Genomic DNA, 25,694 nt, shown 5'->3' with positions numbered 1-25,694 from the left:
ACTAAACATCAAAACACCACAGAATGCTTTAAATCAATTACTTGTGGTGTAGTTTTCTCACCAAAAATGGTGTCAATTAAAAAGTGCACGTCCTGGGGGATGACGCCATTAATGAATTGACTTTTGTAAGTTTAGGGATTTTACAAAGATTAACAGGATTGAAATTGATATTGAATGTTTTAAATATGTTTTAAAATGTTTTTGAAAATGAGACAATGATATTGAAAATGGTTTTGTCTCTTATGCTCAACAAGGCTGCATTTATAAGATCAAAAATACAGTAAAAACACAGTAATATGGTTACTGTTTTCTATTTGAATATATTTTAAAATGTAATTTAGTCATGTGATGCAAAGCTGTATTTTCAGCACTTCAGCCTTCACTGTCACATGATCCTTCAGAAATCATTATAATATGCTGATTTGCTGCTCAAGAAACATTTCTTTTTATTAACAATGTTGAAAACAGTTGTGCTGCTTAATATTTTTGTGTGGAAACTTTGTTACTTTTTTTCAGGATTCTTTGATGAATAGAAAGTTCAAAAGAATTTTGAAGAATCAGTTTAATGCATCCTTACTCAATAAAAGTTTAAATTACTTAAATAAATAAAAAAGTAATGACCTTAATGGCTTTGAACACTATAGCCTAGTGTATATAATGAGATTAATACCTCTAGTTCAGGCAAGGAATATAATAGAATAGAATAGAACAGAACAGAATATAATAGAACAGAACAGAATAGAATAGAATAGAATAGAATAGAACATGGCACTCCAAATGCAACCATTTTACTGTTTGTCGTCATCTGAATGAAAGAAAGGATGGCAAAGAGCCTAGGCAGTGTGACTGGTGTTTTGCCTGGTTATGTGGTGGCCGTGTGTGTTGTGTTTTGAACTGAGGGGGAGGAGACAGAAGCATGAGCAGCACATCAGCATCTGAATGAAGCATGTAACCCGTCTGAAAGCAGTGCGAGACTGGGCACACAGGGTAAACAACACCGCCACCATCTTACTACTGTTCATATGCTTTTCTCCTCAATGGACGGACTATTTTTCAACCCGCAGATGATGGCGGACGTCAATGGCAACAGTAAGATGATGAACGCAGAACTGGAGGTGAAAAAGCTTCAAGAGCTCGTGAGAAAACTGGAGAGGCAGAACGAGCAGCTCAGGACGAGAGCAAACGCTGCGAACAACTGCTCCTCCAGCGCCCGTGGGTTACCAGCTCCGGCATCGGCCTGTCCCGCAGCTCCGGCTGGCCCAGACACCGGGAATCACTGCACTTCACCCTCATATTCTCCGTCTTTTGGACTATCGGATGAGCACTACCCGTATTTTCATCCGCAGTCAGTGACTGGTGCTGATGAGGATGATGCTACTGTACTGGATGAGGTGGAAATATTAGACCTTCATATTGTTCTTCCCATCGATGGAGAGTCTGATTATAGCTGGTACTGATGCTGTATTATTTGCTAAGTAAACAATAGTGTAATTCTGGAAGGATTCGATTTGATTTTCTGCGTCGCATGCTCTTTGTTATCCCTTAAATTCAGTTCACATGAAATGTCACCATAGAATATTTGTGTCCAGGTCCATTGTTAAATTGGTGAGTGTCATTTATGGGGGAATATCTTCAGTAGGAGATTGGCTTGCTGTTGCATCTGGTGATGTGAAAATGTTCCATGTTTTACTTGAGACAATTTGTCTTCTAAATGTGAAGTGCACAGGTGCATGGGTATTTGACTGTTTTGTTTGAATTATTTCATAAAAAATAGTCTAATTTAAACCTGTGCATTATACAGAGAAATAAAAACGGACAAAATCTGATATCTGTTTGTGATAGACACTATTACGTTGGGAATCAGATGTTGGAGATCACATCAAAATATAGGAGCCAAAACTGTAACTTAAACCTTGAAATAATGAAGCCAACACAATTTCTAGACAAACCAAATCCTAAAACACAAAATTCTTAATCATTTTGTGTTAATTTGATACATTTCAAGTTATGCTGATAACATATTTTGTAATGACAAATACAGTATTAACTTTAAAATATGCAAAAAAAAAAAAGACTAAATAAATAAAACTAGTGGTCCCAGACTTGAAGCACACTTCTGTGTTTGTACAGGTCATACAAGTTATGCTGATTTTATAATTTGTACTGACAAAAATATTAAATGTAAAAAAAGTCATGTGTTCATGGCGCAGGGTATCACATTCATGTGCTGAAACTCTTATTCTCAATGAAAACCAATAATCATAACGGACATTCACAGAATTGTTTAATAATTATCAAGTCAATTAAACATCATTCACATCCTCAGTAAAAATCTAGACCTATATTAATATATTCTTGCAAAATAGTTAGTAGAACACTTTTTTAATAAATGAGATAATTTTTTTTTAGATAGAGATTTTTCAGGTGATCCCTTATTGTCCCTCTCAGACAAGTGACTAAGATTTAGCAGATAGTGGCCATATATCCCTATGTATCCTTTTAATCAGCTGAACTAATACAAATATGATTAGGTTAATGATACAATCCATGGACAATCTAGAAAACAATACAATAATGAATGCTTGCAAAAGTCCAGATTGTAATGTTTTGACCCAGTTTTTTTATATCACCAGGTTGTATGTTTCTTCAAAAGCAAAGCTGTTTCCTCATCTTCTCCTCAGTCCTCTTCAGTGGTGTAGACATGTGCTGGACAACCCCAGACCAGAGGTGGAGTTAGCCAAACGCTCCTTGTGCTACAAACTGGACCAAGGTACCAACAACAAGTGATGTAGGAAATGACATAGTAGTCACATTCCCAGTTTTGGTCTTCCACCATTCCCATGAATATGAAGTCATTTCTGAAATGTCAGTGGTATAGAAATTGTTTATGAGCTTGAAGTTTTTAGTTACTTACAGTGATTGACCATTATATTATAGCTTTTTAATGGAGATGGCTGATATAATACAGATACATAAGCAATTTAATGGTAGATTGTACACAAAGAACAGTGGAAGATGGGGGCGTGTTAACTGTTAATCAGCCTACTTGAAAAAGCTTCAGTGAAGAACATGTTTTTTAATAGCACCCTAAAAAAAATGAATAAGACTAGACATAAAATTAGCCATGCAGTGTTTGAGTGGCTAAAGTGTGAATAGATAACCTTAAGTTTTCAGTGCATGTGTTGTTCAGTTAAGCTGCTTGAGGGGATGGTATCCATAGAAACAATTCCTCAATAAAACCTGCCTGTAGAATCAGCACTAGCTAACACAGATTTGAGACTGTCCTGAAGATGTTGTGAAATGTTTTTGTATAAATTATTCCTTTGGATCAGTCCGTACGTAAATGATGTATGAGGTGCATATACAGAGATGTGTGTTGTGGAGTTGCGGCGCTCTGAAAGGCTTTTGAAAGGCCAGATTCAGTAAGCTTGGCTCTCTGCAAACGGGGTCATGAATACATCTTTGTTCTGGCAGCCTCTGAAAACCTTTGTTTTTGTAGCCATGAATGCTTGTTTTTATGCGATCTGGGAAAGCCTAATTGTTAAGGTATGCAAAAGTACTGTGGTTCGCTTGACTAACAATAATTCATTCTACTAATTTTCAATCTTTTAAGAGAAGAGTTTTACACTTTACAATCTCATTTGTTAACATTGTTAGCATTAACATTGTTAACAGGTCTCATTTTTTAACATTAGTTAATGGATTAACATTGTTAACAGGTCTCATTTGTTAACAGTTAATGGATTAGTTAACATGTTAATTAGTAAAAATACAATTGTTGTTTGTTCATGTTAGTTCACAGTACTTTAAGTAATGTTAACAGATGCAACATTTTATTAGAAAAAAATTATTATTAAAGGTTCAAATTAACGCTAGCAAATATTATTAAATACTTTATTGTTTATTGTTAGTTCATGTTAATAATGTATTATGTAATTAACTATTTTTAACTATTGAAACCTTATTGTTACTGAAGAGTTTGTCCCAAAATGAAAGTTATGAGAGTTCCAAAAGGAGAGATTTGGAAGGATGTCTTTGTTACTTTTTTTAATAGTCAGAAATTACTGTTTATTTTTGGCTTTAATGAAAATAATACCAATTTTTGACTTATAGAGATTTTTTTTTTAAAAAAGAAAGAAAAACGTTCTAATATTTAATATGGCCTCAGTGGAAAGCATTAAAGGGTTAGTTCACCCAAAAATGAAAATTCTGTCATTAATTTCTCACCCTCATGTCGTTCCAAACTTATACGACTTTTTTCATCTTCAGAACACAAATTAAGATATTTTTAATAAAATCTTTCTGTCTCTCCATTGACAGCTACACAACTACAACTTTGACGCTTTAAAGAACGTAACACGAGACTGAACCTCATTGGTTCTCGCACGTCAATCGAACATGCTTGAGCTTCCGTTTACCACAACTGATATGTGAGTTGATGAATGTTTTTATGTGAATAAAAGCCTAAATTCAATCTGGTTATCATGTAAAGCTATCATGTCTCTTGGACTAAACTGCTCAATTAGTTTTCCGAAGGGGCTTTTTGAAGGGTCAGAGTGGTAGTTGTGTTGCTGTCAATGGAAGGACAGAAATCTCTCAGATTCATCTAAAAGATCATCATTTGTTTCCGAAGATGAACAAAAGTCTTACGGGTTTGGAACGACCCACTCACCCACTCATAACTCACAATGACATTGAGTTATTAATGACATAATTTTCATTTTGGGGTCAACTTCAACCTTTAAACTTTAGTTTAAAAACCTTTTACTAATTTACCCAATACCATAGTGCTGCAATCAAAACATGTATTCACATTATTCTTATTTAAAATATTACACTAACCATTCTTTTAATATATATAAATGTTGTTGTGTGTGATGTTTTTTTATTTATTAATTGCACTTCCCTTTTTCAATTAGCCAAAAGATGGAGAGGGGTCCTTTCGGGCTGTGGGTCCTCAAACGTTCTGTACAGTCCTATAGATGGAGTCTCTTCTTTAAGCAGCTGTTCTAAACACTTTACTAAACCTGCACTAACTGAGCAAACAGGTAACTCGTGTGCCTCACTCATTCTAACTCCAGTTGGAAACAGCTTTTCATTAATATTTGTTGATGCTTTCTCTCATTATCTCTAACTGCTAACAGAGGTACTGTAGTCTATGCCTGATAACCACAAAGATTGTACTGTGTATTATACAGTCCCTTGTGAAAAAGAAGTACACTTTAGCATATTTAATTGCATGCTACTGCTGAATTTAAAATAAAATATACTTATAATATAGTATATATATTATAATATAGTTCATGTATAGGTCCATAGGTCATGTATTTAAATATATTTGTAATTACACATTTGTAATGATAAAAAGTTGCTATTTAGTACATTTACAATATATTACCTTTCAATGTAATATCGAAAAACACACTACAGTTAAAATTATAATCAAGTTAGTCAACACATTAAAATAATTACTTTTTTAAAGCATGACAAAAGATTATTCAAACTTAATTATTTAAAATATACTTTAAATTCAAAAGTGTACTATCTGTAAGTACTCTTAATTGATCTTGTATTTCATTATCTGCAAGTGCAAATATACTTTTTGATATAAAATATACAAAAAAACATTTTGTTGTTGTAAACTAGGTAGTTTAGAAAAATGAAATAGAAGAATAGCTGAGAAAGAACATAATGATTTTTTCAGGCATCAGGTTTCTTTTACTTCAGCCAGCTCAGCATTTTTTCAAGCCATGTGAAATGTGAGACATCAGTGATCAGTAGTGATGACCTCATGGTGTCTGGAAACAACCATTGCAGCATATGTTCCATGAAACAAAGATCTGATTGCAATGCTTTGTTGCAGAAGGTCTACAAATGATCCTGGTTGGACTAGATGTATAGATTTAGATCAGCAGTTCTCAGTACTCAATACTTTTGACAGCAAGTGGCGACCCAACATAGTACCAAAATTATTAAGCATGCAAAATTAAATTTAGTCTGGATCATATTTTCATAGTTTTTTTTCATTGGTAGTTTTTACTCTCCATATTCGGAGTGATCTAAGATCTCTCTTCTGACGCAGATCCACCTTCACCAAACCATCAGATGTCTCTCATGGGGAGGAACTGCTTAAGCCTAACTGAAAGATCTCCCACATTCCTCTATCACACGGCTACACACAGTAAGCATGACCAAGATCACCTATCATGCTCCACTAATTATACACACCACTTCTCCAATGCTGTATTTGGACTCTTGTGTTTGTACAGTATTTACACTACCATAAGTTTGGGGTTGTTACGATTTTTTAAAGGTTTTTGAAAGAAGTCTCTTTTGCTGACCAAGGCTGAATGCGCTTGATTTTAAGTGCTCTGGGAAAACGTGTTCGTTTGACTAGTTGTGAACACTTGTGGCAAACACGCCAAAGAATTTGGCTTAAATAACCTCTGATGATGACGTCATCGGAATGCACAGGTCAGAGGCTATAAATAGACATGTGACTGGTGCGCTCATCAGGTTATTTTGTCTTCAGAACTGCATTGTGTCTGGGGGAGCATCACGTTGTGTCAGCCCTCGAGGATGAATAGTGTAAGCACTGTGAAGTCTTCTCCATCAAAGTGCTCCACTCCAGGCTGCGCAGGCTCGCTCTTCCCGCAAAAACGCAAGCCTGCGCGTCCTCGATGACAAAATCATGGGGCTCGTGTGTCGATTTGGCTGAAGAGCAGGAGACGGGACGTCCCTTTCTCTTGCCCTTTCACCAGATTGGGAGGTCCTTCAGTCTGCTTCTGGAGCGTACTACAGTGTTTCTTCAGACCGGGCTGAGGGACTAGAGAGACGCTAGTTCTCTTGTGGAGATGGATATCGAGTGTACTGCTTCCGGTCACTCCTCTCGTGATGGTAGATCTTACGATGAATTACTCAAGGTAGTCACTCGCGCTGTGGACAGTCTTCAGTTAGATTGGCCAAAGGAACAAGAGAACCCCAGATTATCTAAGTTAGACGACAGATTTCTGTCGGGTGGCCAGGGGGAGGCATCAGAGAGGCGATCCCTCCCCTTCTTTCCATATTAACATGACGAACTAACTAAATCTTGGAATAAGCCCTATTCTTTCCGTGTCTTTGTGCCTGCGATGTCGGTTTTTTGACTATCGTTGGTGCAAAGGCACAGGGTTATACGATGATGCTCGTGGGCTATCTCTCCCCTGGCAGCGCATCATCACTTAAAAAGCAAGATGCTAACGACAGACGCTTCCCTGACGTGCTGGGGAGCAGTCTTAGATGTCCGTCTTGCCAAAGGGGTCTCGATTGGCACATCGACTGCCTCAAATTGATGCCTGTATTTCCGGCCTGTATTGCCTCCAGCTGTTAAGAGACTTCGATGTCCTAGTGCTGGTGGACAACTCAACTTATATAAATCGCCAGGACGGACTGCGTTCGAGCCATTTGACCAAAATAGCGCGACAGGTTCTGCTTTTGGTTCAGGACAAGTTCCTGTCCCTCAGGGCGATTTACATTCCTGGAAGCACAAATGTGGGAGCAGATCTGTTGTCCAGACGGGAGGTCGCACACGGGGATTGGAAGCTCATCCTGATGTGGTCAGTCAGATCTGGGAAAGATATTACAAAGCAGAGGTGGACCTCTTCACTTAGAAACAGCGCAATGTCCCCTTTACTTCTCGCTGACTCCTCCAGCCCCCCTGGATGGCCCAAGACAAGTCTATACGTGTTTCCACCGTTTGCTCTGCTCCTGGGAGTCCTGCCGAAGGTCCGTCAACAAGGGTCTTGCCTCTTGCTGATAGCGCCTAATATCTCTCCTGGACGGCTTTGGGCGATACCGAACAGGAGAGATCTCCTGTCTCAGGCACAGGGGAATATGGAGCTATGGAACCTTCATGTTTGGCCTCTGAGGGGGTTAAGAGATGCTGGACTTAGAGATGCTGGACATCCAGCGGATGTAATAGAGACCGTTTTGAGTGCTAGGGCTCCCTCCACCAGATGAATGTACGCCCTGAAGTGGCGCGTCTTTTAAAGGTGGTGTGATATACATCATGCAGACCCAGTCCACTGCCAGATTGTTTCAGTGCTGGAGTTTCTGCAGGAAAAGCTGTCAGCAGGCACATGTCCGGCTACTCTCAGAGTATTTGTGGCCACCATTTCAGCTTGCCACGCTCTAATTGACAGGGTTTCAGAGGAGAAACACTCTCTGATCGCCCACTTCATTTGTGGAGATAGGCGACTGAGGCCTCCCGTAAGAGTCAAAGTTCCCTCATGGGACTTAGCCATGGTCCTTGAGGGGCTAGTCGACAACACATTTGAACCATTAGAGTTAGCGCCGGTCAAGCTTCTGACTCTAAATATTAAGGTTTTAAGGTTTTTCTTATGGCTATCTTGTCACTAAAGAGATTTGGGAGATTTGCAGGCTTGGTTTCACCATCCTGCTTAGACTTTGCAGCTCTTCAGATATACGTCCACCGCACTAGCCAGTGGGGTAATTCAGAGCAGCTGTTCATTTGTTATGGGGGCCGTAACCGGGGGGTGGCTGCCACAAAACAGACTATGTCGCATTGGGTGAGGGATGCCATCGCCCTAGCCTATGAGGCACACGGTCAAGCTTCGCCTCTAGGTGTTAGGACTCACTCTACCAGGGGCAAGAGGCGCCCCCTTGCAGCAAGTATGTGATGCAGCAGGCTGGTCCTCTGCACACATTTATTAGATTCTATAGTTTGCATGTTCATGTTACTTAAAGGAGCATTTCAACCCGTGGGAACATTAATCTTTATTGAAAGTGGGTCATATATGTAGTCGAAATGTAACATAAATTTAGAATTTGGTGCCTTCTTGACCAAGGAAAGACAGAAAGTAACTTTAGGGCGCATTTGTATGGAAGACAACAACTCCCACAATGCACCACATTGCACAGCTCCGCAAGCCACTCCCACTAATCCAGTTCACAACACAAACGTCCGTGTCCACGTCTGATTCAGAGATTTCGTCCAGGAGAAATTGGCATCGTTGAAATTCTTTGCAGCAGAAGGACTCTATGTCTGTGTCCGTAGGCGCACAGTGAGAGCACAGGCACCACCAGTCCGCCCCAGCTACTCCTCGTCCGCGACAGGCAGGTCTTCTGCCTCGGCTGCAGAAGCCACAGCAGTCGCCTCCTATTCCTCCATCAGCCTCAGCTGCTCTTTGCTATATTGCGGTTTGTAAAAGTAGCCACGAACATCTGATTCGAGCATCAGACTTTCGAAATCCTCTTCTTCCATATCATATTGAGTACCTTTCGCCATTATCGTAACTTCACATCTGGCTCCACAGCGCCCAATAGCTTAGCTTCCAAACAAGATGGCGGATATTGCTTTTAGTTTCTGCAAGTGAAGTCCCACCCACTGATCTGTAATAGGTCTGTAGCGTGAGTGGGTCCCACCCCCTGGAAAAATGAGGAACGAGTGTTTTTAGTCTCAACCCCTCTACAAAGATATGGGACTTCCTGCTTAGAATGACGCAACACTGAAATCCGTATTTCTCCCGTCCAAAAATATGTATTTCTAACGATACAAAGCTTAATGCAAATAGGTGAAGTGTCCCTTTAAGGACTCATATCCTTGAGTTGACATCCCAAGCTCCTGTCTGAGGCCTTTCTCGTGTTTGTGTGCACACACTACACAACCTTGAGGGGTCCAGACACTTCCAGTGCGGCAGCTTTGGTATTCTCATTCCCATAGCACTTAAAATAAATCACAGCATTGAGAGTAGCTTTTGAAAGGGAACTTTTCTTGACTGTAACCCTGTTCCCTGAAAAAGCGGGAACGAGATGCTACGCTTCATTGCCTCACTGAGGGCGTGTTCAGGACATTCTTCAGACAAAATTAGCAAAAAATGATACAAAAAAATAATTATTAAAATCAAGCGCAGCATCTTGTTTCCGCTTTTTCAAGGAACAGGGTTACAGTCAAGTAACCCGAGACGTTTTCTATTTTAATATATTTTTTAATGTAAATTATTATTCTTGTGTCTTCAGTGTCATATGATCCTTTGGAAATCATTCTAAATGCTGATTTGGTGCTCAAGAAACATTTCTCATTATTATCAATGTAGAGAACGGTTGTGCTGCTTAATATTATTATACTTCTTTCAAGATGAATAGAAAGTTCAAAAGAAATGGATTTATTTGAAACTGTTTATTTTTGTATAATTATTTAAGTCTTTACTGTCACTTTTGATCAATTTAATGCATTATTTCTGAATAAAAGTATTATTTTCTGTCAAAATAAAATCTTACTGACCGCAAACTTTTGAACAGTAGTGTATATGTACGCGAGATTGAATTCTCCATTTCTCCTTTTAAGGTAATAGTCATCAGCAACGGCCTCTCAGTCCTCAGTCTTCCATAGACAGTGAGCTCAGTGCCTCTGAGCTGGAGGAGGACTCCATCTCTATGAGCTATAAGATTCAGGACATGACTGATGTGGAGGTCATGGCCCGACTGCAGGAGGAGAGTATGTCTACTTTAATACATCATGTAGTGGGAGGATGTTATTTAAAAGTCTTGACTCTATTTCAGTTTCACAACATTAAAAAAATACTATTGTCAATATATCCTCATGTTATTCCTAACCCATATTTTTCCATGGAACGAGCATGCAGTGATTTAGATAACATTTTGATACATCGGTAGTCTAAAAGTGTGGCTTGGAACTGGAAAAAAAGTATTTCATAGTCAAGGTGCTTCATGGAAAAACACATTGACGCATGTTTGTGTTTAGGTCTACGTCAGGAGTACGCGACCACTGCTGCCACGGCCACACGGCGTAGTGCCAGTTTTTCGGTACACGCAGGTGCACGCAGAAGCATGAGGAGTGAGGCTGAGCTGGAGGAAGAGGAAGAGTACGATCAGATGTCCTCTCCACAGCCTCGACTCTTCCGTACGGCCTCCATGCAGCGCAGCGCGTCCCACTCACAGAACCTCTCCAGCATGAAAGACTGCCGGCGCAGCCCCTCCACTCCTCAGTACCTCAACAGCCTGTCCTACCAGCAGCTCCACATGCCCAACCACAGCTCCAGTACCGCAGAGCCCCAGAGTTATAGAGCAAACACAGGTCAGACAACACAAGGTCTTATGAAGTGTAGAGTGAAAATATACAGTTAACACTAGGAATTCAATATGTAAGAACTCAATTTTAGGTAAGATTAAAAACTATTAAAGCAATATTAAGTTTTATTGTTCAGTTTAAGTTTCATGTTCCTTTATGCATGGTATAATCCTTCCTTTTCTTTTGTAATGACGGCATAGAACCATCCTGGTGAGGATCCATTTGCAGCTTTATTAGAGTAAACAGAGTAGTCAAACAGGCAAGTGGTTGGTAAGCAACCAAAAGCCAATGGCAACAAAGGTGAAAAAAAGCGACAGTGGCAAGGAACCAAAACTCCATCAGGTGGCAGAATGGAGAAAAAAACCTTGGGAGAAACGAACGAAGAGTGTATGATTACGATTCAGGCAGCATTATAGGTCAGAAGTCAGATTGGATTGGAACAATCAGAATATTATCCAGTTACATCTGGTTGAAGATCGGAGTCACACAGGTATGAAGACGGGTTTGTTGAGGATCAGTGCCGATGGCTGTCATGTCGATGAGGCCTTCACAGGGTAGAGTCTAGTTGACACAACCTCAACTGACACTTCAGGGATGCGTTGTGGTCGTGTCTAGGCGCAGGTCCACTATCTGATCTGTATACGGCCCAAGACAATGTCGTCTGATAGTCCGTAGAATTGGATGAAAAGAGTGGAAGAGTTGTTTCGCTGTTTCCAGTGCTGTGGGGAGCTTCGGTAGAGGGATTAGTTGTCAGGCCTTATAATCTATTGCTTTCAGTAAATAGGGTTGTGTTAGAAGTGGGCAGATCTGTTACCAAGTTGATGAAAATGCGTGACCATGGTCGTTGAGCTGTAGAGAGAGGGTGTAGCAGCCCCACAGGTGGTTGTATGTAAGGTTTGGAGGTGGCACAACTGACACAGTTGTTCATGACCATGGTTGTGTCAGCATTTCTGGTATCCCAACATAATCGATTCTTTAGTAGTCATAGCATGGCAGTGATACTGGGATGGCCGGAGATGGGTGAAGAATGAACCCAGTGTAAGACCCTCTGCCAGAACACAGATGGTACGTTAGTCTTTCCCGGTGGACACTCTGGATGAGCAGGTTCTAACATTTGAGTCTGAATAATATCCATAGTATCTCATTGAACTGGGGCAAGAATGATCGCAGGAGGGAGAATGGGATCAGTTGAGTGTTCTTGAGTGGTGTGATCGTATTGGTGGGAGAGAGTGTCTGCCATTGTATTTTTGGTGCCTGGGTGGTACGTAGTTTTTAATTGAAATCAAGTGATGAACAATGGCCATCTAGTTTGCCTGGGATTTAGTCTTTTAGTCAAGGTACTTGACGTTCCTTTGGTCGGTTAGTACCAGGGGGGAAGGAAGTCGACCGGAAGTTGAAGTCGGCCGCGTTCCGCCATCTTGTAGCAGAACTTCACCTGCAGTTAGCATCCCATTGACTCCCATTCATTTTGGCGTCACTTTGACAGCGAATAACTTTACATCTGAGGCGTTTAAAGACTCCATTTGTCCATTATTTATTTCTAAAGAAACACGACAATGTATAAAATGCTCCATTACCTTGTAGCTTATGTTAAGGCCCCGTAGAAGCAGTTTTTGTAAAAGTAGGCTAACGATTGCGTCATAACCACGCGACTCTCTGTCGCACAGTAGAGAGATTACCGTGTGGACAGGAGGAGAAGCTCGCGGGCAATCGGGGGGACGTGGAGTCAAAATGACAATATAATTAATCAGAATACCTAGCAAAAGTTGCTCCTGCTCCAAGCTTATGGACAGCTCCTACTCACACTCTCCGTCTCTGCAAGATTCGGAAGGGAATGATTCTGATTTCTCTTGGCACAGCTACTAGAAGACAGACGGGTTGCTCACGTGGTCCGTGTAAAGCTTTGCTCGGTTTGAGTCTGCGCGTCAGGAAAGGAAGTGCTAAGAAATCGCTAAAAATGGGCTTCACTTGTCTCAATTGAGTTCCAATGGGGTCGCTGTGTCCATTTCTTTTACTGTCTATGGTTAGTACCAGGAATGGGCGTCTGGCTGTTTCCAGCCAATGCCGCCATTCCTTGAAAGCCGCTAGAAGTTCTCTGTCGTCCACATCATAATTACGCTCAGCCGCAGTCAGTTCCAGGAGGAGAAAGCACAAGGGTACAGCTTAGCTGGTGTGCCATGTTGTGACAGAATCATCCCAATCCCTGTGTTTGATGCATCAACGTCTAACAGACTGGTTGCAAACTTCAAAGTTTCTGGTACCAAAATACTTGATGTAACAGGAAGAGAGGAAGTGAACGCACTTACCATTCTTGCCATTACTGATGCTGGTGATACCCGAGGGGATCGACCGGAATGAATCAGATTTTCTAAATGAATGGCCAAGTCAATGATTTGATCCAGGGTTTTGGTCTCACCCCAGCATGCAAGCTCGGATTGAAATTCAGGGGTCAGTCCTTTGCTGAAAAGCAGTTTCAGTGTGTCATCCTCCCACACTATTTGGGTTGCCAGAGTGTGGAATATGAGTGAGTATTCCCGTGCGGTGGTTCTTACCTGTCGCTGACTAAGTAGTTGATCCTCGGCCACCAGGCATCCCGCTGGATGTTTGAATACTTTGCAGAAGTGTGAAAGAAAGTTTTCGAAGGTCGGGAAAACCAAACTGCCGTGGCCCAATCCAGTGCCCTCCTGAGGAACAAACAAATGAGACTTGACTGTCGTCGGTATACAATAAAGGTTTTTGTCCCAGGAACATTGAGTACTGCATTAAAAGCACCTTGAATTTAGTTGGATTACCGTCATACTTCTCCTGTTTGGCGTTAATGGCGGTAATGTCAGAAAAGGGTCCCGTGGGTATCGGGTAGTGGGATCTGAGGCCGATGATGCAGGTGGGCTGAGGCGTTCTCACCAGCTCTTCCGTAAGTGTTGTCATATGGTTAAGTTGTTGTTGATGGGTGGCCAAAATGATGACTTGGGCAGACAATTCGGTGGGAAGCTGCTGGAAAGCCTGTTGTCGGCTCAGAACCATACGAGAGAGAGGACCCATTTGAAGCTTGTTTAGAGTAAACAGAGTAGTCAAACAGGCAGAGGTCGGTAGTGGCGTGGCAGGACAATAACACAGGGATAATTCAGCATTCTGTAATCAAAAGGCATAATAGTCAGGACAGGCAGCAAAACAGGATCATAAACAGGATAAACAGTTCCAGGATATACACAGAGCAAACTGGACAGAGACACAAAGAGCTGGCTGGGACTTAAACTTAAAATGATAAGAGGCAGACATGTTTGGGTAACTGAGATAATAAAATAAATATCAATATAGATCAATATTCAATGTCTGTTTATGTATTTGCAATAATATATCACAAAAAAAAAACAAAAAAAAAAAACTACTGAGATATGGTTCACAAATGTTTTGACTCCAAGACAATATTCAAAGATCCCCATGTTTTTTTCTGTAATGACAAAGCTGATACAAATATTTTTTAATTACAGAAACTAGTAGCAATATATTAAAATAATTTTAAATAATTAATTCCAGGTGAACTGAATGTGTTTTACACATTTTACGAACAATGCATTTACATAACTTTCCCAGACCTTCATGATAAAGGATATATATATATATTTTTTTTTTTTAAAGCTGGCATAACTAGAACATTTCATATTCATTATAGACATTTCCATGAATTTTCCAGGTCAGTAAATCAAACTTTTAAAACTGTTTTATAGAGAGTATCCAGGTTTTCCATGACCATGGAAACCCTGGTTCTTAAATTAAAATGACAGCAGTTTAGGAAATTAATTAAAATATGAAATGTTTTTTAGCTGTTTTAGCTCGTGGTTCTCAAGTTTTTTGACTCGAAGATCTCCCACTGTCCAACTGTGTATGTTCAGTTTTGGCTTCCTTTTTACCGTGTTCTGTTTCGTTTGCCTGTGTTCCCTTTGCTAGTTTGTCTCCATGTTTTTTGATTGAGTTATGCACATGTTTCTGGTTATGTTAATTATCCCTGTGTATTTAAACCCTCTGTTCATTTAGTTGTATTGTCCGGTATAATCTTTATGTGGTTTTGTTATACTCTTACTCCTGATATCTCCTGCGTGTTTTTTGTTGGATTTATTAAAGACTGTTTCTTTCAAATACTCCTTTGGTTGAGAACTGCCCACTGGTTGAGAACAACAGCTATATATTATACTTACAGTATGTAGACTATTACACTGTTCATACTAGATTGCATGTTTCTTCATGTGATGTATTTCTTTTTTCAGACAAGCTACGGAGAAGCATGCCAAACCTCATTCGAGCCCCCAGCACTCCCAGTGTCATCGGCGTGCCTAATGTTTCTGCTCCGACTGGTCACATCGCTACATCATCCTCATCTTTTTCGTTACTCCGAAACAGTCAGAGTTTTGATTCCCACAATGTTCTGACCAAGATACAGTCTGCAAGTAAGACTAACTACGGTGGCCGAGAGAGCTCAATGCGCTGCAACTGAAGAAAACACATGCAAATAGAAAAAACACCCGCAAATTAAGAAAACATCTTCTTCAGTTTTACAACACAACCAAATATGGAAATGCGCTGCAACAGTTCACAACACAACCAAACACAACCAAACACAGAAACACGCTGCAAATAGTAGAAATGTTTCCAGGGGACCGCAAACAGTGACGAACCCGGCTGGGACATGCTTTTTTGCAAAACATACAGAGATGACATGTTTATGACACATAACTTTGTATACAATATACAAAATGTATTACTGTAATATGTTCAATGTCATCAGAATACAAATGAGAAGAGTTAACAATGAGTTGACTTTTTTTTTTTTTTTTTTTAAAAGAACATCAGGGTAAGATATTAATCTATACATTAGTTACATAGTACACATTTTGTCATGTTATGTTTAAATAAGTTTCAAAAGAAATGTTAGATGCAGGGTCCAAAGATGAGAAGGCAAGTTTTAAAGTTGAGACACACACAGATATATAACGCATATTTAACGCATAAAGTGCCCTCTACAAGGGCTCTGCCCTTTGAAGGGAGTAGGGCATAGGGATGCTCACGAGCAATAAGCATGTCTCAGCCGGGTTCGTCACTTAATGGGGTCCCCTGGAAACATTTCCGTTGAGGTACGTGTTATTTGCAGCGCGTTTCTGTATTTGATTGTGTTGTGAACGTTTGCAGCGCGTTCCTGTATTTGGTTGTGTTGTGAACTTTTGCAGCGCTTTTCTGTATATGGTTGTGTTGTGAGTATTTGGAGCACACATGTGTTGTGAAACTGATGAAGATGTTTTCTTAATTTGCAGGTGTTTTTCTATTTGCATGTGTTTTCTTCAGTTGCAGCGCGTTGAGCTCTCTCGGCCACCGTAACTAACACTGTCAAAACATTCTATTAAACATGATGATATTAATCTTGTAGTGGATTATATCACACTAATAATCAAATTTTGCTCTCTGTTGAATTTCAGTTCCCCCTCCTGGCCAGTTACAGCAGAGAGTTCAGAGCGTGGGCAACTTCTCATTGACATCACGGCCACCTCTGAAAGCCACAGCGTACGTGAGCCCTACGATACAGAGTTCTACCACGATGCCTTCCTCTGTTAGTCTCAACTGTCTCTCCAGCAGTAATATCCCCCACCCCAGCAAACCCAGCACCCCCTCCTCCAGTCGCAGCGCTCTACCTCGACCTGCTTCCTTTGTTGGGGCAAGTGGGGCCACACGCAGTAAAATTGGCCAGCCCGTACGCAGGTAATCATTTACAATTTTCTTGTGGGCTTCTTGTCGTTGCTTTATATAACTTTAGCAATTCCAAAGAGGACGAGTGTTTTACTGTTAAACGTTTCTGTTAATTACCACTTTTCATATTCACTTGAGCTAGTGGTTCTCAACGGGGGCGTTCAGAGAACAACGGGGGGGGGGGCGTTGGAAGCAAGATTTTTGAAAGGGGGGCGTTCAGGTGTTCATGGGGGGCCGTTCACGAGTTTACACCAAAGATCCAGGCAAGACAAGATTAAACATGTAATTACTTGCAAAATAATTGCCTACAACATTCTAAAATCTGCCAGTTTAATGTGACATGTAAGCTATGTAGCCTATCGTTTCTTTTGCAATGACTCTATAATTTTTCCAGTCATAGACCAGCGCTGACAAGAATCAGCATTCACATGTTCAAAAATAGGTTTAGCGCTGACAACAGTCCGTGGTGGCCAGAAACTATCTGGTCCGGCTTTCTCAAGACAACTTAAAGTTTGTCTCGACAAACTTTTTAATCTACATGCAGCGGAGGAATGGAAAGTTGACAAGGCATTAAAAAAGTATTGACTTAAGAACCACTTATATATTTTCAAATATTTTCAATAAATTATTTTCCTATTCGCTCCGGCGACGATTAAACTAAATTCTATTTATAAGGTAAAACTTTTACATTTTTAGGCATTAACTAATGTCAGTGCCTAATGCCAATTTTTTTTTTTTTTCACCAAGTAATTTACTGGTCAGGCATTATTGTTAACTCGCAATACTGTCAGGAGAAAATGACAATCTGATGGATAATATAAATATATTCTGTAATCACATTTTGGTAATGTGTTTACCTCCGTTAACATCTGAGCGCGAAACGCTGCTTGGATAGTTTTCAAGATAGTTTTATTGTTCATAGTGTTTATTCTTGTCACATCCACATGCAGTCTAAGTATCGCAATCGCTTGGACTTGCATGCCTCAGGCGCACTACGGCTGAAACTAACGTCTCTGAAACCCGCAGTAAAGAAATTAGCAGAAAAACATCAAGCACAGGGCTCACACTAATTTTCTAATCAATTTTGAAAAATGCGAATTCTGCTTTTTCCCTGTTAATGTTCTGTTAATGTACAGCTGCTGTTAATTACATTTTTAATGTCAAATTTGTAACCGTTGCATTTTTTGGCTGCTCCTCGCTGATTGGCTGCTATTTGCGATAAGCCACATAATTACATTTTGAATGTCAAATCTGTAACCGTTGCATTTCTTTAACACTGACATACACTGATATATAGGCTAATTTCTACTTCAGATGACTTTTTTGCTCTCTGGGAAACTGTGATAATATTCCCACTGTTCAGTGAAATCAAATCTGTTATTTGACTTTTAGTGACATGCTTTTTAATTATATATGAAAGCTGCAGTCTGTAACTTTTGGCGCTCTAGCGGAATATAAACAAAATTGCAGGCGTCTTGGTACTGTGCAGGTACTGTGCTACTCCGCAGCGGTGCCGAGTGCCAACTCAAACCAGTCAGGGGCTGTCCACGTATCGCGTTTTATGCGCGTGCAAATTCGTTATAATAGAAGCAACGCGGCCTATTGAAAACATCTCAACTTTTCAGAATGCCACAAGCGCACAGCAGGTCATGTGACAAAAACCAACCGATCAGCTTCGGCCTTTCCGTAACATCGAAAGCGTGTTTTTATTTCTCATCTCCATAAATATATCTAGTAGTAAAGCTAATAAGGGACCTGGATAATAGATAGGGGGCGCTGGCCCAAAAAAGGTTGAGAACCACTGACTTAAGCAAATGTAGCCACCGCTCAACTTCAGACAATTTGACAAATTGTATTGCGAAATGAATTGCTGTTGACTGCAGACTATTGATAGGCTTATGTTTAATGATGTGGACATAAAACAAACAACATATTGACTTTTGAAGTCACTTTTTGTAATTCAGTGATTTTATTTGCCTGCCACAATAATGTAAAGACTTTGAATTATTTTCATTGGAAGGCTTTTATATTGAGCAAATATTGTAATTGCATTAAATTCCAATTTTAATCAGCATATCACCATAAAATATGTATCACTTGACAGATCTAAAATACTGACAGGAATTATTAATTCTTAGAACTGGAAATATTCAATTTACTAACATGCAGTTGTAAATGTAAAATATGAAATATATTGGTAACACTTTAAAATACATTTCAAGAAAGTTCACTCTTCAATTTAATCTGCATTACCCTAAACTGGGTCATTAAGGTTTTTTTTTTTTTTTTTTTGCAAGGATGCATTCAATTGATCAAGTGAAGTGATAGTAAAGACATTTTTAATGTTACAAAAGATTTTTTATTGCAAATAAATGCTGTTCTTTTGAACTTTCTATTCATCAAAAGAATCCTGTGCATCACAGTTTCCACAAAAATATTCAGCAGCACAACTATTTTCAACATTAAGAAATGTTTCTTGAGCAGCAAATCATCATATCAGAATGATTTCTGAAGGATCATGTGACTCTGAAGTCTGGAGTAATGATGCTGAAAATTCAGCTTTGCATCACAGGAATAAATTACATTTTAAAATGTATTTAAATTATAATAATGCTACTGTTTTTTTTTTTTTTTTTTTTTTTATACTTTATTTTTATTCTTTTTCCTTTTGAAATTGCACAAAACAAAAACAACAACGACAAAACAGAAACAAAATAGCCATAACAACATACAATCACATCTAAACAAAACAGAACAATCGTTTGGTCACTTATACATTATTACATTAAACAAAATTGATGAAAGTATACATGTCAGATGATACATTGATCAATAAACATGTCATGAAGTCGTAAACACAATCCATTTTTCCCAATACTGTAAATACTTATCCATCTGTAGGTTTAAAGCAAAAGTCATCCTCTCCATATTCTGGACAATGGTTATAATATCCAGCCATTCAGCCTTTGTTGGGGGTTCAAATTGTAGCCACTTTCGTGTTACAGCTTTCTCGCTGGCTGCTAATAATATCTTTATAAGGTACTTGTCTTTCAACATCAAATGAGCTGCTAAGTTGCCCAGGTAAATTGTAGAAAATGAGCAGTCAATTCCATCACCGAAAATAAAATGTATTACTTGTATTACCTCCTGCCAATATGACTGAATGGCTGGGCAGCTCCAGAATACATGAAAATGGTCTGCCAGCTGTTCTCCACATTTCCTCCAACATAGACCACTTCCCTTCTCGCGAGACTGAATAGATTTTAACTTGGGGGTTACAAAGTATCTAATAAGATTCCGCCAACAGAATTCTCTCCACACACCCGAGCTGGTAGAAGTTGCCTGTACAGAACAAATATTCAGCCAGTCTTCCTCTGAAATAACTAGACCTGATTCTTTTTCCCATTTTAATCTAACCTTATTTGTTGATTGTTTCTTTATGGATTGGATGGCTAGATATAGTTTTGAGACAAGTTTCCTATTATCTTTATTTTTATACATGTCAACAAATAAATCAATTAAATTGGTGTCATGCTTCTCCATGTATCGTATCTCTTTATTAAAATAAGTCCTAGTTTGTAAGTACCTAAAAAAATCAAGTTTCCCCAAACCATATTTATCAGAAATCTCCTGAAAGCTATCTAATTCTCCCTTTGATGAAATTGAACTAAAAGAGGTGATGCCATGCCTATACCAGAACTGAAACCTCCCATCAGCCCTTGCTGGTTTAAAGTTGGGGTCGAAAGCAACCCATCTTAATAGTCTAGATTGTCTTTCAAGTAACGGAGAGTTGCATTCTTTAAACCAGATTCTAAAAGAAACCTTAGACCATTGATTTAAACTTTTAGAATACTGTTCATATAAAGGTTTGCTACCCAGCACCGATTGCAATGGTACAGTCAGCTGCGAGATCTCCAAGTCTTTCCACTTTGCTGTATACTCTGGGTTACAGCAGCATGCTAAAGGTCTTAACTGGGCTGCTTTGAAATAATCTGATAAACATGGCAGTGATCTACCCCCTTTCTCTTTCGGTAGCTGCAGTGTTTTAAATTGAATTCGCGGCCTCCTACCCCCCCATACGAATCTTGAAGTCCACTTATCCCATTCATTAAATTGTTTTAAAGGGACTTCGACTGGTAAAGATTGGAAGAGGTATAAGAGTCGGGGGAGCATGTTCATTTTTACTGTATCTATCCTGTTATGCATCTCTAGGGGCAGTTGGGACCACCTATCTATATCTGATTTAATGTTCTTACTTATAGGACCATAATTGCTATCAAACAATTTAGAAATATCCTTTGTTATTATAATCCCCAGGTACTTAATACTTGATGAATTCCAATTAAATTTAAATCTACTCAGTATGTCATTATGAGGGGTAATGCTACTGTTTTTACTGTATGTTTGCTCAATAAAGCCAGCCTTGCTAAGCATAAGAGACTTTTAAAAACATTAAATTCTTACAGATCCCAAACTTTTAAACTTTTATATTCGGGTCATTCAAAAAAACTGTAAAAATAGTTTTTCATTGTTAGTTTGTGATGGTAACAAACTGATCTTTTTGAAAATGTTAGATTTGTTATTTTAAATGCACTATAATGTATCCTCTGAAGTATTGCTGTCATCATCCCGAGTCACTGTCGTTGCAGTTTCCTGACCCCGCCGAAGAGTGTGTCTGCTCTGAGCGCCCTGCGTGACGGGAGTTGGAGGGACGGCTGCTATTAAACTGCTCTGCACACTGACCTTAAATGTTTCAGGCCCAGCTGGCTGGGCACACCTGTTGCTTTTAGATCTTAAGTGGATGTAAAATAACTTCAAGTGATTCAAAGTTGAAAAATACTGTTAATAAATGCAATACAGCACCACTGCAATATGCCTGATGGCTGAAACCCAGAGCATTATGCATACAAGTGTTTACGTGCATTTGCCTAACTGCAGCACAATTTTTTTAGCCACTGAAACCAATTTTCAAATGACATTATTAATTAGATATGAGCATTAAATGAACAATATTGATTTAATAAGCATAAGTCATTTGCTGTCTCTCAAATAGCACTTTTACTGTTAACTTGCATTGTTACATTAGATAACCAGTAGTGCCAGAGTCGTACCAGATAGCTTTCTGTTGTGCAAGTTGCATTACTTTTTATAATGTTGTCAATTTTTTTCCAACATCTGGCAAGAGAAATATTCAAGTGATCTGATGCATTTGTAAAAGCAGACTAAATGGACTGTAAAACACTGTATTTAGAAGTACAAATGCAGCCTAGAGTAAAGGACAGCCATTCCAGATTGTATGTTTACATGATGCTCATGATATAGAGCACTGTGGAGAAGACATTTGCACATCAAATAGTAACATTCGTTTCTCTCTTTTTTTTTTTTAAAGAACAGGTTTATGATGGAAGGGAATGGATGTTATGTTTTCCAATGTTGAATAAAAGGCTTTTGAACTGAAATATAATATTTCGTACTGTACTTTGAACAGAGGATGTCAGTAATAGGGATCTGAAATATGATATTCAAGAGAATCTTTGAGTTTTTATTTATTTATTTCATCTTTAATGCATCTGACAAAAAAGTTTGCAAAAGAAGATAAATTAATTTAATCATTTAGGGGTTGTTTTGGGGTTTGGCCCATAATGACAAATTAACCTATTTTTTGTTAAATGAGACAATATCATTCGTCCCTTAAAAATAATATATGATACAATATTTCTTTAAAGAGACACACATTATCTGAAAAGATACATGGAAATTGCATCACTGAATCATTAATTGCAGCATGCAATTTTTATTTTATATTTTATTTGATCAAATTGTAATTGTATTCGTTGAACTGTTATTGTTATAAATCGTATTTAAAAATGGAGGTCAGATGTGTTATTTTTTCAGTGATGCTTTTTCAGTTAGCTTTTCAAGTTAAACTTAACTCATATTCAGGTTGAATGTTTGGATCCAAACACAAGAGAGCAGCAGAGCATTGCTTTACTGCACTGTAAGTGATGCTCTGCTGCTCTCTTGTGTCTGGATCCAAACATTCAACCTGAATATTCTCATGTGTTTAGCTTGAAAAGTAATAAGCTGACGTGAAAAAATGACTGAAACAGCCGATACTGTTTAACTGTTTCTTCAAGCGTCTTGGAGACGTTGCCGCAGTTCTTCTGGATTTAGACTGTCTCAGTTTTTTCTGTTTCTTCATGTAAACAGAGGTGGACAAAGAACACAACTTCCTTACTTGAGTGAAAGTACAGATACTACTGGTCAAATATTACTCTGTTACAAGTAAAAGTTGTAAAGACCGATTTTTATTTAAGTAGAAGTACAGAAGTATCAAAAGTAAAAAGTAAACGTCAATGCATTGTTTTATTATTGTTGCATTGTTGTATGTTATACTTACAGTACCTTATGCCTCTGAATCTATGCCTATACCTACCCTCATATCAATATCACATTTATTAGAATACAGTTCTAGTAGTGGGATTGAATGTGAGATTAAATAAGTGCACTCAATAACGTCCACAATGGTTACGGACACCAAAAAGGCTGTTCCCTCAAATGGTGCCCTATTTAAAGTTTTTTGGCTTTTAGTGTGAATATGTTAGCTTTACTGTTATCTATAAGCTAGTGTGCTCCAAAACAATGACAACATTTGCATTTAGAAGACCAAACCCAACGTTGAAAATGAAAATCAGGTTGATGTCAGAATCCACCGCCAGATTGACATTAATCTCCAATGTTGGACAGATGTTGTATTGTGGTTGAAAATGAAAATCAAGTTGACGTCAGAAACCAACATCAGTCGAGTTTGTCAGTTTCTGACGTCAAACCGACTTTATTTTCCAACCCCTGCAACCAAAATCATCCCCTGACTGACGTTACTACTTTCAAGGTCCTTGACAGAATTGTAGTCGATTAAAAAGTACGATATTTGTCTTTCAAATGTAGTGAAGTTAAAGTAAAAAGTTTCCAGAAAAAATAAAACTCAAGTTTTTTATTCATTTATTCATGAGTTCACACTTACATAGTATAATCAGATATATTATAAAATATGTGTATTTGGCGTGTATTTGTCCAAGGACAGAGCTCAGACCCTTGAATTTGGCCCAAACCCAGAGCATACTGTACTTTTGGACTGATTATGACAATCTTTGACATGAAATTAATTAGTTTGCACATACAGTATTATGATCACATATCTTAGTTTATTTTATCTTTCAGAACAGTAAGAAGGAGTGATTTCCTTTGGAAGTCAGTTGTTCCTTTTGACCCCAGCGTGTATTGCTGTAACGTGTTTCATCAAACAATAATATATCAGAAAAAATTCATGATAAACTTTTCTGTAAAACTCTATTATATTTAAAAATATCATTTTCACTTGTGTCACCTTGTCGTCTACATGAGCTTAAATGCTAAACTGAGAAGGAATTCTTAAATAATTTTCAAGGTTACACTCACTTTAAATTCTACTGAATGAATTCTTAATGTAAAACCTTGAGTGGACTATGTGATGTTTTAATTTTTAACCAGGCAGATTTGTGTTGGACAGTCCCTATGACAACCACTGACCACTGCAATCACATTGACGTCTATATGCAACAACAGCGCAAATTTGTAAGGGGTTTAAATAGAGTATTTGGATTGTGAATTAAATTAGTATTTGAATTTCACTAATAACTAAAGTCAAATGTAGAGAGACATTAGATGGTAGCTACTGTTCTGACACACTTTGCATTGTAGCACTTGTTTCTTGCCAGTGGAACCAACTAGAATCCTTGTATAAGTGGATAAAATGCCAAACAAAGCACAAGAGGTGAGTCATCTCTACAATATTGGGTAACACTTTATTTTACAGTGTCCTTGTTACACATGTTACATGTAGTTACCATTGTGATTATCATAAATTGTGCATAATTACATGCAACTAAACCAAACCCTAATCCTAACCATAATCCTTTAGTAAGTACATGTAGTTAATAAATATTACTCAGTACTTAAATGTATAATTAAAAGAACGTGTATTTCCCCTCCCCCCATAATATGTCTCCATGACCATGCATACTGTTCTTTGTCCTTTAGGATGCTGTGATCAATATGAAATCCGTGCAGGAGATTGCTAAGCAGTTGGGGTTTGAATGGAACGTTCTAGCATTTGAACTTGGATTCACCAGAAATGAAGTCAGACAGTTTCATGCAACATCTAAAGAAAAGAGGGTCCAGGCTCAGAGAATGCTGGAATCATGGTGTGTATTAATCTAACACACTGTTAAATGTAGGCTAACTGTTAATTCATGTTTTTAAATGAGCCCTGAAGTTGAGAGTCATTGTGTTATTAAGTAGTACTTCTAATGATTGATAGGTATGAGCGTTCCTGGGACAAACCAAACAAAACCAAGCTTCTGCAGGACGGTCTTGAGCGTGCGGGCCGTCGTGACCTGGCCGAGAGACTGCGCTGCCTGCACTGGGGTCACCAAAAGCTCAGCCGCAGAGTCGAGCTGCCCTCTGCCTTCCCCTTCATCATTACCGTCCATAAGACCATAGACAACAAAGATGCCTTGAGAAGGATAAATGTGCTTAATCGCAGTTATAACTAAAATGGCAAAGAAATTATGTGAGCTGAAAGTCTGAAACTACTAGTGAGAGTGCCCTTCACTTAGAGACATTTTTTATCTAAATTTGTATTCTTTAAATTTTATGAAATATTTTTTATCATAAATGCTATAGAGTATTTTTTCCATTTATTTTTCCTGTAGGGATCTTTAAAAAGTCTTTGTTAAAGAGTTATAAGCCATGGTACAAGAATGTGTACTTAACGGCTTTAGTGAGGAAAAGAACTACAAACCCATGAAGCATTGCAAACAACATAATC

General features: G+C 38.6%; 2 protein-coding genes across 3 annotated transcripts; both read left to right on the top strand.

Moving 5' to 3' along the window:
- Window positions 1-896: 896 nt before the first annotated feature.
- slain1a (SLAIN motif family, member 1a) lies at window positions 897-22,281 on the top strand. Of its 2 annotated transcripts, XM_084420903.1 has the most exons (9): window positions 897-1,450; window positions 2,634-2,770; window positions 4,920-5,048; window positions 6,083-6,181; window positions 10,346-10,495; window positions 10,763-11,095; window positions 15,355-15,534; window positions 16,558-16,837; window positions 21,475-22,281. In XM_084420903.1, the coding sequence occupies exons 1-9, from the start codon at window positions 1,023-1,025 to the stop codon at window positions 21,548-21,550; spliced, it is 1,812 nt and encodes a 603-aa protein (XP_084277029.1). In that variant the 5' UTR covers window positions 897-1,022; the 3' UTR covers window positions 21,551-22,281. The 2 variants fall into 2 exon arrangements, with proteins under 2 accessions (XP_084277029.1, XP_084277030.1); XM_084420904.1 differs by lacking the exon at window positions 4,920-5,048 and having other exon boundaries at window positions 912-1,450.
- Window positions 22,282-24,617: 2,336 nt separating this feature from the next.
- LOC311299071 (uncharacterized protein) lies at window positions 24,618-25,419 on the top strand (the record flags this gene model as incomplete). Its single annotated transcript, XM_084422456.1, has 3 exons — window positions 24,618-24,638; window positions 24,905-25,068; window positions 25,185-25,419. The coding sequence occupies 3 exons, from the start codon at window positions 24,618-24,620 to the stop codon at window positions 25,417-25,419; spliced, it is 420 nt and encodes a 139-aa protein (XP_084278582.1).
- Between the last annotated feature and the right edge of the window lie 275 nt (window positions 25,420-25,694).

The sequence above is a fragment of the Rutilus rutilus genome, assembly GCF_951802725.1.
Source record: "Rutilus rutilus genome assembly, chromosome: 10".
NCBI classification, from domain to species: domain Eukaryota; kingdom Metazoa; phylum Chordata; class Actinopteri; order Cypriniformes; family Leuciscidae; genus Rutilus; species Rutilus rutilus.
The sequence above is the reverse complement of the archived record's forward strand: the minus strand, read 5'-3'. Positions and strand labels throughout refer to the sequence as shown.

Excerpts from the sequence above, each read along its gene's own strand:
- slain1a (XM_084420903.1), top strand. The coding sequence starts at position 1,023 with ATGCTTTTCTCCTCAATGGACGGACTATTTTTCAACCCGCAGATGATG. Across the intron at positions 1,451-2,633 it reads GGAGAGTCTGATTATAGCTG|GTTGTATGTTTCTTCAAAAG; the intron begins GTACTGATGCTG and ends TTATATCACCAG. Across the intron at positions 11,096-15,354 it reads GAGTTATAGAGCAAACACAG|ACAAGCTACGGAGAAGCATG; the intron begins GTCAGACAACAC and ends TTCTTTTTTCAG.